Source organism: Budorcas taxicolor, chromosome 2, assembly GCF_023091745.1.
Source record: "Budorcas taxicolor isolate Tak-1 chromosome 2, Takin1.1, whole genome shotgun sequence".
NCBI lineage: Eukaryota > Metazoa > Chordata > Mammalia > Artiodactyla > Bovidae > Budorcas > Budorcas taxicolor.
The window spans coordinates 160822826-160842889 of record NC_068911.1 but is presented as its reverse complement, the minus strand read 5'-3'; the positions used below and the strand labels follow the sequence as shown (position 1 = coordinate 160842889).

Genomic DNA, 20064 nt, shown 5'->3' with positions numbered 1-20064 from the left:
CACGCTAGTAAAGTTATGCTCAAAATTCTCCAAGCCAGGCTTCAGCAGTACGTGAACCGTGAACTTCCGAATGTTCAAGCTGGTTTTAGAAAAGACAGAGGAACCAGAGATCAAATTGCCAACATCTGCTGTATCACTGAAAAAGCAAGAGAGTTCCAGAAAAACATCTATTTTTGTTTTATTGACTATGCCAACGCTTTTGACTGTTTGGATCACCAGACCCCTGACCGGCCTCTTGAGAAACCTATATGCAAGTCAAGAAGCAACAGTTAGAACTGGACATGGAAGAACAGACTGCTTCCAAACAGGGAAAGGAGTACATCAAGGCTGTATATTGTCACCTGCTTATTTAACTTATATGCAGAGTACATCATGAAAAATGCTGGGCTGGAAGAAGCACAAGCTGGAATCAAGATTGCCGGGAGAAAGATCAATAACCTCAGATATGCAGATGACACCACCCTTATGGCAGAAAGTGAAGAGGAGCTAAAAAGCCTCTTGATGAAAGTGAAAGAGGAGAGTGAAAAAGTTGGCTTAAGGCTCAACATTGAGAAAACGAAGATCATGGCATCCAGTCCCATCACTTCATGGGAAATAGATGGGGAAACAGTGGAAACAGTGTCAGACTTTTATTTTGGGGGGCTTTAAAATCACTGCAGATGGTGGTTGAAGCCATGAAATTAAAAGACGCTTACTCCTTGGAAGGAAAGTTATGACCAATCTAGATAGCATATTGAAAAGCAGAGACATTACTTTGCCAACAAAGGTCCGTCTAGTCAAGGCTATGGTTTTTCCAGTAGTCATGTATGGATGTGAGAGTTGGACTGTGAGGAAAGCTGAGCGCCAAAGAATTGATGCTTTTGAACTGTGGTGTTGGAGAAGACTCTTGCGAGTCCCTTGGACTGCAAGGAGATCCAACCAGTCCATTCTAAAGGAGATCAGTCCTGGGTGTTCTTTGGAAAGATTGATGCTAAAGCTGAAACTCCAATACTTTGGCCACCTCCTGCGAAGAGTTGACTCATTGGAAAAGACTCTGATGCAAGGAGGGATTGGGGGCAGGAGGAGAAGGGGATGACAAATGATGAGATGGCTGGATCACATCACCGAATCGATGGACGTGAATTTGAGTGAACTCCGGGAGTTGGTGATGGACAGGGAGGCCTGGCATGCTGCAATTCATGGGGTCACAAAGAGTCGGACACGACTGAGCGACTGAACTGTACTGAAAGTGACAAAATCTTCTGACTTCTAATTTAGTGTATCTTGTGGAGGTAGGCTTTTAAGCTACTATAAAAATCTAAACAAACAATTAAGCATTACTTGCTGCTGCTGCTGCTGCTAAGTCGCTTCAGTCGTGTCCGACTCTGTGTGACCCCATAGACGGCAGCATGAGCCAGTGACTAAATATCCAAAAAGTATAATTAAACATTTTTTAAATTAAAACTTAAGTACTTCATGATGTTAAAGGCTATCTGGCTCCCTTAGCCATAGGTTTCTTTTCAGTGGAGGATAAAACGCCCTTCCCCATCCCTTCCCCAACCATTCACACTGCACCAGCCATGATGGACTGTCTGCTGCTGTTCAGCATCAACAAGCATATTTCTGCTTTGAGCCTCCGTTTTTTGCTCGTGATCTCTGCTAAGATGCTCTTCCTTCAGGGGGTGTTGGCTGGCACTTCATTTCTTTCAGATCTCTTCTCCATGTCACCCTCACAGAGGCCAGAAAATACTTCCCCAAACAGTACCCCTTACATTTTCATTTCTTTCTCTGGCTTTATCATCACAGTGGCCACCGTAGTTTCACAGAGCATATATAAATATGGAAAATTTATTTGATTGTGGTGGATGCTCCTTTGGCAGAATGAGAACCAAACTCTCTGCTTTCTCATTATTTTTGCTTTGCCCAACCCCCGATTGCCTAGTAAATAAGCAACATCTTCTAAAAACAGTAGGTGTTCAGCAAGCAGCCATTGAATGAATGAATGAGGGAATGAAAACAACATGGATGGCTTATCCTTCTCTTGGAAATGATATCCCAAAGTTAGTATCAAATGTAGAGTCTATTTAATGCTTTATGATTGATGAATATGATTTGCACCAATATAGAATCTAAATTAAAATGTTTAATTTTTAAAAAAGGAGAAAAATCTTTTAAAAGTAAAAGGAAAGTAAGCCATGATGAAATACCACGGTGCACCAAGTAGAATGGCTAAAATTTGAAAATAAAAACTGACAATACCAGCTACTGACAAGAATGCAAGAGCAACTTGACCTCTGATGATGGGAATGAAAACGGCAAATTCACTTTAGAAGATGGTTCATCAGTTTCTTACTGAGTTACATCATTGCTTACTAATCTCATTCTCAAGCAAAACAAAAACTTAAATTCAGACAAAACCTGTATGTATATAATTATAGCAGTTGTATTCATATTTGGGCTTCCCTGGTAGCTTACCCCCAAATAGATACTACTCAAATAGGCAACCCACTCCAGTGTTCTTGCCTGGAGAATCCCAGGGACAGGGGAGCCTGGTGGGCTGCCATCTATGGGGTTGCACAGAGTCGGACACGACTGAAGCTACTTAGCAGCAGCAGCAGCAGCAAATATTCTTAATATGGCAAATAGATATTTTTGAAAATATGCATACATCCAAAAAAGGGAATACTTCTGGCAATAAAAGAAAATTAATGCACACAACTATGTAGATAAATCTTAAACACATTATGCTCAGTGGAAAAAAAAAAAACAGGTCACAAAAAGGCAACAAACTACATTATTCCGCACATACAACATTTTAGAAAAGGCAAATTTTAGAGTAGATATCAAATCAGACTGCCAGAGTTTGGGATTTGGGTGGCCTTTCGACTAAAAGGAGCAGACGTGAATTTTGAGGGTGATGAAGCTGAACAGTTGTTCTACATTTTGATTGAGATGGTGGTTACACAACTATGTGGTTTCTTCAGAATTCATAGAACTTTACACAAAATGGTGCATTTTATAGGGATGTGTTATCTCTATGAATAAAATGTTATCCACAGTAGAGATACCACTGTTTATTGCAGAGCAAATATATAATAGTATTTAGTGAGTAGCTACCTTCATTCTTCCCTAACATCATTTTCATCAACTCTTTGGGATCTTTTTTTTTTTTGGATTCACTGTGCAGTATGTGGGATCCTAGTTCCTGACAGGGATCAAACCCTCACCCCCTACATTGGAAGCTGGAGTCTTAACCACTGGATCGCCAGGGATGTCCCAACTCTTGGCATCTCACTCAGTTCAGTTCAGTTGCTCAGTCGTGTCTGACTCTTTGCGAACCCATAAATCACAGCACGCCAGGCCTCCCTGTCCATCACCATCTCCCTGAGCTCACTCAGACTCACGTCCATCGAGTCTGCGATGCCATCCAGCCATCTCATCCTCTGTCGTCCCCTTCTCCTCCTGCCCCCAATCCCTCCCAGCATCAGAGTCTTTTCCAATGAGTTAACTCTTTGCATGAGGTGGCCAAAGTACTGGAGCTTCAGCTTTAGCATCATTCCTTCCAAAGAAATCCCAGGGTTGATCTCCTTCAGAATGGACTGGTTGGATCTCCTTGCAGTCCAAGGGACTCTCAAGAGTCTTCTCCAACACCACAGTTCAAAAGCATCAATTCTTCGGCACTCAGCCTTCTTCACAGTCCAACTCTCACATCCATACATGACCACAGGAAAAACCATAGCCTTGACTAGATGGACCTTAGTCGGCAAAGTAATGTCTCTGCTTTTGAATATACTGTCTAGGTTGGTCATAACTTTCTTCCAAGGAGTAAGTGTCTTTTAATTTCATGGCTACAGTCACCATCTGCAGTGATTTTGGAGCCCCAAAAAATAAAGTCTGACACTGTTTCCACTGTTTCCCCATCTATTTCCCATGAAGAGATGGGACCGGATGCCATGATCTTCGTTTTCTGAATGTTGAGCTTTAAGCCAACTTTTTCACTCTCCTCTTTCACTTTCATCAAGAGGCTTTTTAGCTCCTCTTCACTTTCTGCCATAAGGGTGGTGTCATCTGCATATCTGAGGTTATTGATATTTCTCCCAGCAGTCTTGATTCCAGCTTATGTTTCTTCCAGCCCAGCGTTTCTCATGATGTACTCTGCATATGTGCTAAATAAGCAGGGTGACAATATACAGCCTTGGCATACTCCTTTTCCTATTTGGAACCAGTCTGTTGTTCCATGTCCAGTTCTAACTGTTGCTTCCTGACCTGCATACAGATTTCTCAAGAGGCAGGTCAAGTGGTCTGGTATTCCCATCTCTTTCAGAATTTTCCACAGTTTATTGTGATCCACACAGTCAAAGGCTTTGGCATAGTCAATAAAGCAGAAATAGATGTTTTTCTGGAACTCTCTTGCTGTTTCCATGATCCAGCGGATGTTGGCAATTTGATCTCTGGTTCCTCTGCCTTTTCTAAAACCAGCTTGAACATCTGGAAGTTCACGGTTCACGTATTGCTGAAGCCTGGCTTGGATAATTTTGAGCATTACTTTACTAGCATGTGAGATGAGTGCAATTGTGCGGTAGTTTGAGCATTCTTCGGCATTGCCTTTCTTTGGGATTGGAATGAAAACGGACCTTTTCCAGTCCTGTGGCCACTGCTGAGTTTTCCAAATTTGCTGGCATATTGAGTGCAGCACTTTCACAGCATCATTTTTCAGGATTTGCAACAGCTCCACTGGAATTCCATCACCTCCACTAGCTTTGTTAGTAGTGATGCTTTCTAAGGCCCACTTGACTTCATATTCCAAGATGTCTGGCTCAGGATTAGTGATCACATCATCATTATTATCTAGGTCGTGAAGATCTTTTTGCAAATCTAATTAACCTGCTCACTTTACAATCTCTTTGTGTCAGGAAAATTTAATTGAGTTTCCTAGAAAAAGGCTAGAACTGCAGTAGGGGTCTGGAGAGTCTTCTCTGAGGAGTACTCAGGACTCTCCTAATGGGCTTGTTTGGCTTCCTTTATCTTATTGCTCCTCTCTCTATTTCTTTCCTTATGTCCAGGACACATCCATGGAAAATGTGTACCACATTTGAAAAGATGATTTTTCTTTAAACAGTGTTTCCAAATCTTTTCCACATTATGATACATATTTTTAAAATATTTGTTTGGAACTTCAGTAAGCAGCAGATGGTCAAGGGTGCTTGCCCTAGAATGGCCAACCAGGCACTGTCCAGCCTTCAGACAGCTGAGTGCATCAGTGTCTCAAAGTCCCAGCACTTCTTAGATTTTCTGAGCCCACTTGTTTGGGGATGGGAGGGAGAATAAATCTGTTGCTGAAGACGAATGAGTCATTGTTCTGATGATGTTATTCAGTTAATGTGAAGCACAATTCCATCATTAATTGTGATACCTGTAGTTGCTGTTGTTGTTTAGTCACTTAGTCGTGTTCAACTCTCTTGCAACCCCGTGACTGTAGCCCACCAGGCTCCTCTGTCCATGGGATTTCCCAGGCAAGAATACTGGAGTGGGTTACCATTTCCTTCTCCAGGGGATCTTCTCAACCCAGGGATCAAACCTGTGTCTCCTGCATTGGCAGGCAGGTTCTTTCCCACCTAAGAAGGTTCTGAGCTGGGTTCTGGGAAGCCCCAATCATGATACATACATTAGGCAAATACAGTATTTTGGTGTGTGAAATTTTCTCTTTTAAGAGCCTTGATGTTGCTTTACGTCACGATACTTACAATTATCAGGAAAAAAATTTGACAGTATTTGATAGTATAGAACTAGAAATGTGACTAAACTTAAATTGCTGTCTTCTCCAATTTAATTACTTTTCTTAATTTTAAAGCATTGCCCAGTAATATTTAGAGCTGTGTTCAGGTTACCAAGAATCCATCCATGTTCAGGTACATGGATTCCACATCAATACAAAACTCCTGCAACTTGGTTTTCTGTATAAAAATGGAAAATCACTGTACAGGAAAGCAGAATGATCTTTCTTCATTGTTTAGGACACAATGAAATTTTAAGAGAAAATGTGTCATTATTATTTCAAGCTTGTGAATGCACAGCATGTTTGTCATTAGCTCTTCATCTGGAATAATTGAACCTGCAGCTAAAAATAGCAGATAAATAAATGAGCCATGGAACCCCTGGTGAGTTTTTCTTTTTCCCTACCCTCATCAGAAAGTAACTCTCTACAGGGAGATTATATTCATAAAGCTTTAAAATCATTACACTCTCAAACACATATTCTTCTTTCAAGCATTCTTCTGTTTTTCTAATGATTTGTCTAAACCATTACACCAAAAGCTTTTCACAGGTCAAAATTGCTTAACGCATGATGCTAAATGGTTTACTGATGCCTGCATTTTTATTCTCTTTGCTTATTTGCTTTTTAATATATTTGGGAATTGGAAGAGCAGAAGGAATGAAGGGAGAAGAGAGGCAGAGAATTACTGTTGTTCCAGAGAAGGGCGCTTCAGGTCACATGATTTCATTGTGTACAAAGGACAAACTGAGCCTGGGAGCTGGTGGGTAACCTGACCGCACAGACAGTAGGGCCAGAACAAGGACTCAAACCTTCTGACCACCCAGAACAGGTCCTTGAGGGAGAGATGGATAAATGCATAGACATATATTTGGTAGAACTGGAAGATGAGAAATTATGTAACTTTACTATCTTGCAGTGGAGCGATCTGTTATGGGGGCTTTGGGACCAGAGAGACTGGTTCACAGAGTGTGAAGAAAAAGTATAAACCCCTTGAAGTCTGGGCAAAGAGAATAATAATTTTTATAAGAGCTGATGTTTATTGATGCATTTGAACTTTGGTGTTGGAGAACACTCTTGAGAGTCCCTTGGACTGCAAGGAGATCCAACCAGTCCATCCTAGAGGAGATCAGTCCTACATATTCATTGGAAGGACTAATGCTGAAGCTGAAACTCCAAAACTCTGGGAGTTGGTGATGGACAGGAAGGCCTGGCATGCTGCAGTCCATGGGGTCACAAAGAGTCGGACACAACTGAGCGACTGAACGGAACTGATGTTAATTGAACACTTGCTATATGCCAAGAACTATTTTAAGCACATGTCACATGAAGTGAAGTGAAGTGAAGTCGCTCAGTCATGTCCAACTCTTTGTGACCCCGTGGACTGTAGCCCGCCAGGCTCCTCCGTCCCTGGGATTCTCCAAGCAAGAATACTGGAGTGGGTTGCCATTTCCTTCTCCAGGGGATGTTCCTGAGCGAGGGATCAAACCCATGTCTCCTGAATTGCAGGCAGACGCTTTAACCTCTGAGCCACCACTTCATAAGTCTAGGTTTTAATTCAGATAATAACTAAAAGCAAGATCCGATGCTGTAAAGAGCGGTATTGCATAGGAACCTGGAATGTCAGGTCCATGAATCAAGGCAAATTGGAAGTGGTCAAACAAGAGATGGCAAGGGTGAACGTCAACATTCTAGGAATCAGCGAACTAAAATGGACTGGAATGGTGAATTTAACTCAGATGAACATTACATCTACTACTGCGGGCAGGAATCCCTCAGAAGAAATGGAGTAGCCGTCGTGGTCAACAAAAGAGTCCAAACTGCAGTACTTGGATGCAATCCCAAAAACGACAGAATGATCTCTGTTCGTCTCCAAGGCAAACCATTCGATATCACAGTTATCCAAGTCTATGCCCCGACCAGTAACGGTGAAGAAGCTGAAGTTGAACGGTTTTATGAAGACCTACAAGACCTTTTAGAACACCCAAAAAAGATGTCCTTTTCATTATAGGGGACTGGAATGCAAAAGTAGGAAGTCACGAAACACCTGGAGTAAAAGGTAAATTTGGCCTTGGAATGCAGACTGAAGCAGGGCAAAGACTAATAGAGTTTTGCCAAGAAAATGCACTGGTAATAGCAAACACCCTCTTCCAACAACACAAGAGAAGACTCTACACATGGACATCACCAGATGGTCAACACCGAAATCAGATTGATTATATTCTTTGCAGCCAAAGATGGAGAAGCTCTATACAGTCAACAAAAACAAGACCAGGAGCTGACTGTGGCTCAGATCATGAACTCCTTACTACCAAATTCAGACTCAAATTGAAGAAAGTAGGGAAAACCGTTAGACCATTCAGGTATGACCTAAATCAAATCCCTTAGGATTATACAGTGAAAGTGAGAAATAGATTTAAGAGCCTAGATCTGATAGACAGAGTGCCTGATGAACTATGGAATGAGGTTCGTGACATTGTACAGGAGACAGGGATCAAGATCATTCCCATGGAAAAGAAATGCAAAAAAGCAAAATGGCTGTTTGGGGAGGCCTTACAAATAGCTGTGAAAAGAAGAGAGGCAAAAAGCAAAGGAGAAAAGGAAAGATATAAGCATCTAAATGCAGAGTTCCAGAGAATAGCAAGAAGAGGTAAGAAAGCCTTCTTCAATGATCAATGCAAAGAAATAGAGGAAAAGAACAGAATGGGAAAGACTAGAGATCTCTTCAAGAAAATTAGAGATACCAAGGGAACATTTCATGCAAAGATGGGCTCGATAAAGGACAGAAATGGTCTGGACCTAACAGAAGCAAAAGATATTAAGAGGTGGCAAGAATACATGGAAGAACTGTACAAAAAAGATCTTCACGACCCAGATAGGCATGATGATGTGATCACTAATCTAGAGCCAGACATCTTGGAATGTGAAGTCAAGTGGGCCTTAGAAAGCATCACTATGAACAAAGCTAGTGGAGATGATGGAATTCCAGTTGAGCTCTTTCAAATCCTGAAAGATGATGCTGTGAAAGTGCTGCACTCAATATGCCAGCAAATTTGGAACACTCAGCAGTGGCCACAGGACTGGAAAAGGTCCGTTTTCATTCCAATCCCAAAGAAAGGCAATGCCAAAGAATGCTGAAACTACCACACAATTGCACTCATCTCACATGCTAGTAAAGTAATGCTCAAAATTATCCAAGCCAGGTTTCAGCAATACGTGAACCGTGAACTTCCAGATGTTCAAGCTGGTTTTAGAAAAGGCAGAGGAACCAGAGATCAAATTGCCAACATCCGCTGGATCAGAAAAACATCTATTTCTGCTTTATTGACTATGCCAAAGCCTTTGACTGTGTGGATCACAATAAACTGTGGAAAATTCTGAAAGAGATGGGAATACCAGACCACTTGACCTGCCTCTTGAGAAATCTGTATGCAGGTCAGGAAGCAACAGTTAGAACTGGACATGGAACAACAGACTGGTTCCAAATAGGAAAAGGAGTATGCCAAGGCTGTATATTGTCACCCTGCTTATTTAGCACATATGCAGAGTACATCATGAGAAACGCTGGGCTGGAAGAAACATAAGCTGGAATCAAGATTGCTGGGAGAAATATCAATAACCTCAGATATGCAGATGACACCACCCTTATGGCAGAAAGTGAAGAGGAGCTAAAAAGCCTCTTGATGAAAGTGAAAGAGGAGAGCCAAAAAGTTGGCTTAAAGCTCAACATTGAGAAAACGAAGATCATGGCATCCGGTCCCATCACCTCATGGGAAATAGATGGGGAAACAGTGGAAACAGTGTCAGACTTTATTTTTTGGGTCTCCAAAATCACTGCAGATGGTGACTGTAGCCATGAAATTAAAATACACTTACTCCTTGGAAGAAAGTTATGACCAACCTAGACAGTATATTCAAAAGCAGAGACATTACTTTGCCGACTAAGGTCCATCTAGTCAAGGCTATGGTTTTTCCTGTGGTCATGTATGGATGTGAGAGTTGGACTGTGAAGAAGGCTGAATGCTGAAGAATTGATGCTTTTGAACTGTGATGTTGGAGAAGACTCTTGAGAGTCCCTTGGACTGCAAGGAGATCCAACCAGTCCATTCTGAAGGAGATCAACCCTGGGATTTCTTTGGAAGGACTGATGCTGAAGCTGAAACTCCAGTACTTTGGCCACCTCATGCGAAGACTTGACTCATTGGAAAAGACTCTGATGCTGGGAGGGATTGGGGGCAGGAGAAGAAGGGGACAACCGAGGATGAGATGGCCTCATGACCTCACAGACTCTATGGACGTGAGTCTGAGTGAACTCCGGGAGATGGTGATGGACAGGGAGGCCTGGCGTGCTGCGATTCATGGGGTGCAAAGAGTCGGACATGACTGAGCGACTGAACTGAACTGAATTAAAGAATATAAAGTATTAAATAATGAATAACCTCTAAATATCTCTAAATAAATAGTGAAATTTAATTGTTCATAAAATCAAGTAAGCTATTTTTTAATTATGATGAATAAAATTCACATTTTAAAGTTACACAGGGAATGATTATTCTCACAAGAGACATTCTCTTCAAAGTATTTGTTCTCAAGCAATTGAAAGATGTAAGTTGCATTTTAGTCGTTTTTTAAATGCCTGATATATTTTATTTTTCAGAGCAGTTTTAGGGTCACAGCAATATGTGAAACCGAACTTACACTTTTTAGGTCAGAAGATTTGCTAAAGAAAATTTGTCTTCACACATCACACATCTGAAATGTTTCCAATGTACTAATTTCAAACAAAGACATCCAATTTTCTGTTTTCCTGTATGAAAGTGAAAGTAAAGTCGCTCAGTCTTGTCTGACTCTTTGCGACCCCATGGACTGTAGCCCACCAGGCTCCTCTGTCCATGGGATTCTCCAGGCAAGAATACTGGAGTGGGTTGCCATTTCCTTCTCCAGGGGATCTTCCCAAACCAGGGATCAAACCTGTGTCTCTTATGTCTCCTGCATTGGCAAGCGGGTTCTTTACCACTGGTGCAACTTGGGAACCCCCAACAAAATCTTAAAGCAGCTAAATAAATGTATAATTCATAAGAAAAAAGCTAAGAAAATTCTGAATACGTATTTCTTTAATCTTGAAATAGCAATTAGAGTTTAAATAGCCATAATTTATTACCTAAAAATAATTTTAAAATAGAAATATACATACTTCATGTTAACATACATATTTTTATGGCCAATACCTATGTTTTCCAAAACAAAACAGTTTAGTGAGAAGAGTAACTTTATTTTACATTTTTAGCAGATCTCCTTAATATCTAACTTAAAAGAACTCAGCTAGACACTCCTATTTGCTTCTGCAGTTAGCCTATTACATTATCATACCTTATGTGGACCCTGGAGAACTCCACTGAGTACTCAGGAGGCAATTCAGTTGAAAAGAGAAAATAAAGACAATATTACTATAAAAATAATTTGACCACTGGACTCTCTGAAAGACCCCAGGGACCTCTATGGGTCCCAACTCACACTTAAATTGGATAAACTCTAAGAGACCTGAGAAGTTTCATCTCCAACTTTCATCTACAGTGATAACTGAAGTCCATCCACACTGTCTCTTGGTATTGTTCTGGAAAAGAATGATGCAAATTTGTTATCTCCAGAATAATAAACCTTGAGGGGGAAAAATATTAAAATAATATCATGTTGCTAACACAAAAATGTTATAGAAAAATGTTATAGAAAAATTATATTTGGTTAACTCAGTATGCAGAGACAAAAATTAAAGTATTTTTATAGAACAAAGGAAGACAATCCTTCAGTGTGCAAATGAAATATAATTGAAGTGTCATTCTATTCTTGTGGCAGTAACCAAACTGATTAAATCTATTCTATTATTTAAGTGAAGGTGGTTAAAGAAGAAGACATGTGCCCTAATAGAGGAGAGAGTACCAGGAGAGCATTGGAAATCTTATATGAGAAAAATCTTATACAATATTTGAATTGCATTAAAATATCAGAAGCTGAATCATTTGGTTGTTTATGAGACTACATCCTGAAAATGTCTCAGTTCAGAAATAAGATTTTTCTTTGTTTCTTTAAAATCAAAGCCCAGAAACAAGACATTTGTAAACCATATTTGGTGTTGTTAATTTGTGTATTGAAATTCACTTTTCATTACCATACTGTCTCTACAAGGGAAATGGTTGTTGTAATGCATTTATTTATTCCTAATAATTTTTAAACTTAGTGTAGTACCCTACACTAAGAACTGTGCCTTATTTCATAGATAGGTTAACACAGCTGGAAATCTAAAGAATAATAATTTCATTATTGCACCAAATGGAGAAACACTACATTTCAATCAAAAGTATTCATAGAATGTGAAAGAGCTCCAACACTTAAATGAAGTGTGATCCTCATTGCCAATTGAACCATACCCCAAACAGTCATTTGACTGCAAGTTATGCAAAAGTCACAGGTACACTGAAGTTTCCAGATGTTGAATTAGATGAGAGAAGAAACAACAATATTGACGTCAGTGCGTTCCTTTAAAGTAGATTCTTGGTTGACTGTTTTACACATTTTAGAGGTGCTATTATCCTGGAAGTATTTTTTTCCCTAATATCCAGATGCTCTGAGGTCAGCAAAACGCTTCTAGATTCTTTAGAAAAGAGCTCTTTGTTTAAATAGAAGTCTTGCCAGTAGCTTTGAGAAGGTTTTCTTGGTTCCCTTAGGTTCTCCGCAGTAATAGCCTGCTGGAGTCTACAGACTACTGGCTGCAGAATCAGAGAACACCCTGCCAGATTGGTTTTGTGGAAGACAAGTCTGAAAACTGCGCTTCTGTAAGTAAACACAGCTCCTGGGCTGAGGGCTGAAAAAGTGGGAAGTCGCGAACCTGTGCTCATGAGGACGTAATCGTTAAATACAGCATTGGGAAAGTAACCTTTTGAAAATACGTAATTAGTTTATACAGAGGGTGACAGGCCAAAGCTCATGATTTTTCTGCTTTTCTCATTTCAACAGGCAAATTAATCTTACCAATTCTCTATCCATGTTGTTTTTATTTTAAAAACTGAGAAAAAGATTCAGAAATAGAATTGCATGATGAGAAACAAAAGCCTGGTCAAGAGCTCTCTTAGATTCTTTTCAATATATTTTATCACTTCTTCTAATAGGTATTTTCCAACGTGCAAACTCAAAAAATGTTCTACCACTTTTATATGTTATCGTCATTATTTGAAAACCTTCTCAACATAAGAAATTACAAGCATGAGTTTTAATATTCTCTACTGTATCTGAGCTTTACATATAAAAACCCTCCTTTTCAAGGGAAGAGATGTTCTTATAGATAAATGTTTCTTGTGGCTTAGACTGTAAAGGTGTATTGTTGATATGAGAAATCAACACTGTGATCTCTCCTTCCTTTATGAAGTAGTCTGCTTCCTGTATGTTCTACAAAGCTATATGTTTCATTTTAACTGAAATTACCTAGCTCTTATGGGGTCATAATTACAGAAATTGGGGGAGAATATTTCCAAAGAGGAGAGAAATGTAATTCTCATGACTAAGTTGAGAGCATCAGCTCAGAGCTATTCCTAGAGGTAAGTTGCATGCCAGCATTTCTGTTAAAAGAAAAAAAAGGGGGGGGGGGGGAGCTGAAAATGGGATGGAGAAGCTTTTTATATATAATGAGCAGAACCAGAATTGGCAGACAGAGAATGTAAAACATTTCACACTGCAGAGTCTCATAGCCCAAGGAAAACAGAGTCCATTCAACACACTTAATTCAATCTCTTTGTTTAGGCAAAATGATTTGATTGTGCTGTTTGGGGGACTTTTTAATCCTTTGTCCAGAAAAACAGTTGATGGCTAAAAATCTTTGGTGAAAACAAAAAGGATTAGGTGGTGAGTTATTTAACAGGGATACCTTCTTTGGAAATTCAGTTCTAAGATGAGGTAGAAAATTCAGGCATTTGCTGATACTAATCTCTAATTATACAGCTATGAATTGCAAAAGGGAGAGAAATGGAGAGGAAAAGCTATCAGCATCTACACTTCAGTCAAAGGCTTCATCCAGGCAGCTCCTATATAAAGGAGTCTGTCATTTGCAGCAGGCACAAAAGTTGAGGCACAACAATTGCATAATAAAAGGCAAGGAGCTCTTTTCTAAACTTTATATTTTGGGAATCTATATTGAAGATCTACAGTTAGGAAAAAAAAAAAAGTTAAGATTACCATTGCATCTCCCTAAGCGTAAGAAAGTTCTATTCACAACCCCTGCCCCAATCTCAAGGAACTCACATTTGGACTTAAAACTGTATGACTTTCTTTCTTAATTCTTTGTCCCTTTACTGTTTCAGATGACGTTGGTGAGTTTGAGCTAGCTGATTCATACTGTTTTTCTGTTCTTCCCCAAAGGGGAAAAATCTAAACACAAATAAAAGACATACTGGAAGGTTTATTTTTCTGCAAGAGTTTATAATAAATGAAACTGACTCAAATGTTAAAAATTGCCCATGACTCTAAACTTTAAAGAAATTTCAGAATCTCTATGAAAAATAAACTCTAATCTCCTAAAAAGTACTTTGCAGTTTACTTTTTCTTAGTTTACAAGTCCTTTCTCTCTTAGTTGACATAGAAACAGAGTCTAGACCTAGACATTGCTGAAGTGACACTATTATCTAGAGGGAAACAGAGCTGATCTACAGCAGTGGTTGGCCTTCCCCTGGTGGCCTAGCGGTACAGAATCCACCTGCCAATGCAGGAGACGAAAGAAATTCGGGTTCAATCCCTGGGTCAGGAGGGAAGATCTCCAGGAGACGAAAACAGCAACCCACTCCAATATTCTTGCCTGAAAAATCCCCTGGAGAAAGGAGCCAGGTGGGCTGTAGTCCATGGTGTCGCCAAAGACTCAGACATGATTTAGTGACCAAACAACAGCAACAACACAGCACTGGTTGACAGGACAAGAATTTCTTGCCCAAAACAGCTACACACAAGGAATAAGTAGCCACTTGGTCAGGGGAAAAGTACACAATTCCTCTTCCAGACAAATTCTCCTCAGTAGGATAAACGTGAAAGTGTAATTTAAAGAAACCAGAATACTGAGTTTTTAAATAATATCTTCATTAAAGTCTAGTTTAAGAATTATTCTAAAGAGATCATCCTGAATCTACATCTATTAATAAATAGTCACAACTGAATTCTGAGGACCTTCTAGCAAAGTTGCCTCATATTTTATTACTTTGTACTCTGTTCTAACTCTGGGGGGGTCCTCCACTGCATTAATTGTTGCTTCTTTAACTCATTTGTTCCAGATCAAACTTTGTGTGTTGGTTTGTTATCCATCATGCTAAACTCTAAGTATCTGGATTTGCAGTTTCTCAGAACTAAGTGCCTCAGAGTACCAATATTTTCTGAAGACAAGATGTTCATTTAAAATTTTTACCGAAGGACAGTCTCAGGCATGGAAACCCTTCAGGGTGTTATGGGCATGGGTCAGTACAGCTGTTTGTCCTCAAGCATCAAACGAGCTTCACAAATCAGATTTGACCATTATCTCAGTAAAGAACTGCTTTCACTTCACAGCTAAAATGATGTGTCTTAGTGAGCTGTCTGAAACTATCAGAAATACGATAAGTGCTTTATCATGATCTATATGGGAAAAGAATCTTAAAAAGAGTGGATATATGTATAACTGATTCGCATTGCCTTACAGCAGAAACTAACACAACATTTTAAGTCAACTATGTTCCAATTAAAAATCAAGAATATAATAATAAAATTAAAAAAGAAATGCAATAGGCAAGCCAACCTTGAGAGAAATCTGACTCAGAAGCTCCCTGAAAGTCACTCTTAATATTTTTTCCAAAAGAGATTAAATATGAAAACTGGTTTTGCTTTTGTAAATAGAGGTGGCTTCCCAGATGGCTCAGTGGGTTCAGAATCTGGCTGTAATGCAGGGGACGCAGGAGGTGTGGATTCGATCCCTGGTCAGGACGATCCTCTGGAGGACGGAATGGCAACCTGATCCAGTACTCTTGCCTGGAGAATCCCATGGACAGAGGAGCCTGGTGGGCTACAGTCCACAGGATCACAAAGAGTCCAACATGACTGCACAACTGAGCACAGAGCACAATCAAACTACATTATGTTTTTCTATTTCCGATTTGCCATTCTGAGGGAAAAAAGCATATATCAGCCTTGGAGATTTTTTTTTAATCTAATTATTTAAAAGAGGAATGTAGACTAATAACACTGGAAGCCAATATCTAAATCCAGAAGCTGAGGCATTATCTTAGTAGAAGTCCTTAACTTGAGAGGTCCTTAACTTGAGTGGACGTTTTAGGAAGCCTGACATTTTTAAATTAAAAACTAATTTAGTTACTTTTTAACCCCCTATTTCTCTTTCAGTTCAGTTGAGTCACTCAGTTGCGTTTGACTCTTTTCGACCTGGAGGACTGCAGCATGCCAGGCTTCCATATCCATCACCAACTCCCAGAGCTTGCTCAAACTCATGTCCATTGAGTCAGTGATGCCATCCAAGCATCTCATCCTCTGTCATCCCCTTCTCCTCCTGCCTTCAATCTTTCCCAGCATCAAGGTCTTTTCCAATGAGTCAGTTCCTCACATCAGGTGGCCAATGCATCAGTCCTTCCAAAGAATATTCAGGACTGATTTCTTTTAGGATTGAATGGTTTGATCTCCTTGCTGTCCAAGGGACTCTCAAGAGTCTTCTCCAACACCACAGCTCAAAAGCATCAATTTTTCAGCACTCAGCATTCTTTATAGTCCAACTTTCATATCCATACATGACTACTGGAAAAAACGTAGCTTTGACTACATGGACCTTTGTTGGCAAAGTAATGTCTCTCTGCTTTTTAATATGCTGTCTAGGTTGGCCATAGCTTTTCTTCCAAGGAGCAACCATCTTTTAATTTCATGACTTCAGTCATGAAAATCATCTGCAGTGATTTTAGAGGCCAAGAAAATAAACTCTGTCACTGTTTCCATTGTTTCCCTATCAATTTGCCATGAAGTGATGGAATCAGATGCCATGATCTTCATTGTTTGAATGTTGAGATTTAAGTCAGCTTTTTCACTCTCGTCTTTCACTCTCACAAGAGGCTCTTCAGTTCCTCCTCGCTTTCTGCCATAAGGGTGGTGTCATCTGTAAATCTGAGATTATTGATATTTCTCCCAGCAATCTTGATTCCAGCCTGTGTATCATCCAGCCTGGCATTTCTCAGGATAGACTCTGCATATAAGTTAAGTAAGCAGGGTGACAATATACAGCCTTGGCATACTCCTTTCCCCATTTGGAACCAGTTTGTTGTTCCATGTCCAGTTCTAACTGTTGCTTCCTGACCTGCATGCAGGTTTCTCAGGAGGCAAGTCAGGTGGTCTTGTATTCCCATCTCTTTAAGAATTTTCCACAGTTTGTTGTAATCCACACAAAGGCTTTGGTGTAGTCAATAAAGCAGAAGTAGATGTTTTTCTGGAACTCTCCTGCTTTTTCTATGATCCAACGAATGGCAATTTGATCTCTGGACCTCTGCCTTTTCTAAATCCAGCCTGACCATCTGGAAGTTATCAGTTCACGTACTGTTGAAGGCTAGCTTGGAGATTTTTTCACATTCTTTGCTAGCTCACATACTTTGCTAGCGTGTAAGATGAGTGCAATTGTGTGGTAGTTTGAATATTCTTTGGCATTGCCTTTCTTTGAGATTGGAATGCAAATTGACCTTTTTTCTGTGCTGTGGCCACTGCTGAGCTTTCCAACTTTGCTGGCATATTGAGTGCAGCACTTTAACAGATAGCATCATCTTTTAAGACTTGAAATAGCTCAGCAGAATTCCATCAGCTACACTAGCTTTGTTCATAGTTACCCTTCCTCTGGCCCCCTTGACTTCAAACTCGAGAATGTCTGGCTCTAGATGAGTGATCACACCATCATGTCTATATGGGTCATTAAGTTCTTTTTTGTGTAGTTTTTCTGTGCATTCTTGCCACCTTTTCTTAATATCTTCTGCTTCTGTTAAGTCCATACCATTTCTGTCCTTTATTGTGCCCATCTTTGCATGAAATGTTCCATTCGTATCTCTAATTTTGTCGAAGAGTTCTCTAGTCTTTCCCATTCTGTTGTTTTCCTCTGTTTCTTTGTATTGGTCACTGAGGAAGGCTTTCTTATCTCTCCTTGCTATTCTTTGGAACTCTGCATTCAGATGGGTATATCTTTCCTTTTCTCTTTTGCCTTTAGCTTCTCTTCTGAGCTACTTGTAGGACCTCCTCAGACAACCATTTTGTCTGTTTGCATTTTGTTTTCATGGGGATGGTCTTGATCCCTGTCTCCTGTACAGTGTCACATAGTTCTTCAGGCATTCCTCTATCAGATCTAATCCCTTGAATCTATTTGTCACTTCCACTGTATAATCGTAAGGGATTTGATTTAGGTCATACCTGAATGGTCTAGTGGTTTTTCCCTACTTTCTTCAATTTAAGTCTGAATTTGGCAATAAGGAGTTCATGATCTGAGCCACAGTCAGCTCCCAGTCTTGTTTTTGCTGACTGTATAGAGCTTCTCCTATCATTTTGCCTTTTCATGCTGTTCATGGGGTTCTCAAGGCAAGAATACTAAAGTGGTTGCCATTCCCTTCTCCAGTGGACCAGGTTCTGTCAGACCTCTCCACCATAACCCTCCCGTCTTGGGTTGCCCCACAGGCATGGCTTGGTTTCATTGAGTTAGACAAGGCTGTGGTCCTAGTGTGATTAGATTGACTAGTTTTCTGTGAGTATGGTTTCATTGTGTCTGCCCTCTGATGCCCTCTTGCAACCCCTACCATCTTACTTGAGTTTCTCTTACCTTGGGCATGGGGTATCTCTTCACGGTTGCTCCAGCAAAGCACAGCCGCTGCTCCTTACCTTGGACGAGAGGTATCTCCTTACTGCCGCCGTTCCTGACCTACAACGTGGGAAACGCTGGACTGGAAGAAACACAAGCTGGAATCAAGATTGCCGGGAGAAATATCAATAACCTCAGATATGCAGATGACACCACCCTTATGGCAGAAAGTGAAGAAGAGCTAAAAAGCCTCTTGATGTAAGTGTAAGAGGAGAGTGAAAAAGTTGGCTTAAAGCTCAACATTCAGAAAACGAAGATCATGGCATCCGATCCCATCACTTCATGGGAAATAGATGGGGAAACAGTGGAAACAGTGTCAGACTTTATTATTTTGGGCTCCAAAATCACCACAGATGGTGACTGTAGCCATGAAATTAAAAGACGCTTACTCCTTGGAAGAAAAGTTATGACCAACCTAGATAGCATATTCAAAAGCAGAGAAATTACTTTGCCGACTAAGGTCCGTCTAGTCAAGGCTATGGTTTTTCCTGTGGTCATGTATGGATGTGAGAGTTGGACTGTGAAGAAGGCTGAGTGCCAAAGAATTGATGCTTTTGAACTGTGGTGTTGGAGAAGACTCTTGAGAGTCCCTTGGACTGCAAGGAGATCCAACCAGTCCATTCTGAAGGAGATCAACCCTGGGATTTCTTTGGAAGGAATGATGCTGAAGCCAAAACTCCAGTACTTTTGCCACCTCATGTGAAGAGTTGACTCATTGGAAAAGACTCTGATACTGGGAAGGATTAGGGGCAGTAGGAGAAGGGGATGACCAGGATGAGATGGCTGGATGGCATCACAGACTCGATGGACATGAGTCTGAGTGAACTCCAGGAGTTGGTGATGAACAGGGAGGCCTGGCGTGCTGCAATTCATGGGGTCGCAAAGAGTTGGACATGACTGAGCGACTGAACTGAACTGATAGAGCTTCTCCATCTTTGGCTGCAAAAAATATAATCAATCTGATTTTGGTATTGACCATTTGGTGATGTCCATGTATAGAGTCATCTCTTGTGTTGTTGGAAGAGGGTGTTTGCTATGACCAGTGAATTCTCTTGGCAAAACTCTGTTAGCCTTTGCCCTGCTTCATTTTGTACTCCCAAGGCCAAACTTGCCTGTTACTCCAGGTATCTCTTGACTTCCTAGTTTTGCATTCCAGTCCCCTATGATGAGGCTTCCCTGGTGGCTCAGAGGTTAAAGCATCTGCCTCCAATGTGGGAGACCCCAGTTCGATCCCTGGGTCGGGAAGATCCCTTGGAGAAGGAAATGGCTACCCACTCCAGTATTCTTGCCTGGAGAATCCCATGGACAGAGGAGCCTACAGTCCACAGGGCTACGGTCCACGGGGTCACAAAGAGTCGGACACAACTGAGCGACTTCACTTCACTTCACTTCACTCCCCCTATGATGAAAAGGACATCTTTTT

The 20064-nt window shown here is 40.5% G+C and overlaps 1 protein-coding gene across 1 annotated transcript in view; it reads left to right on the top strand.

Moving 5' to 3' along the window:
* The window catches only part of SPHKAP (SPHK1 interactor, AKAP domain containing), a 138294-nt gene that overhangs the window by 14332 nt on the left and 103898 nt on the right, over positions 1–20064 (top strand). Inside the window, exon 2 of the mRNA XM_052653484.1 lies at positions 12475–12582. Coding sequence (XP_052509444.1) covers positions 12475–12582 — 108 coding nt within the window. The remainder of the gene's footprint in view (positions 1–12474; positions 12583–20064) is intronic.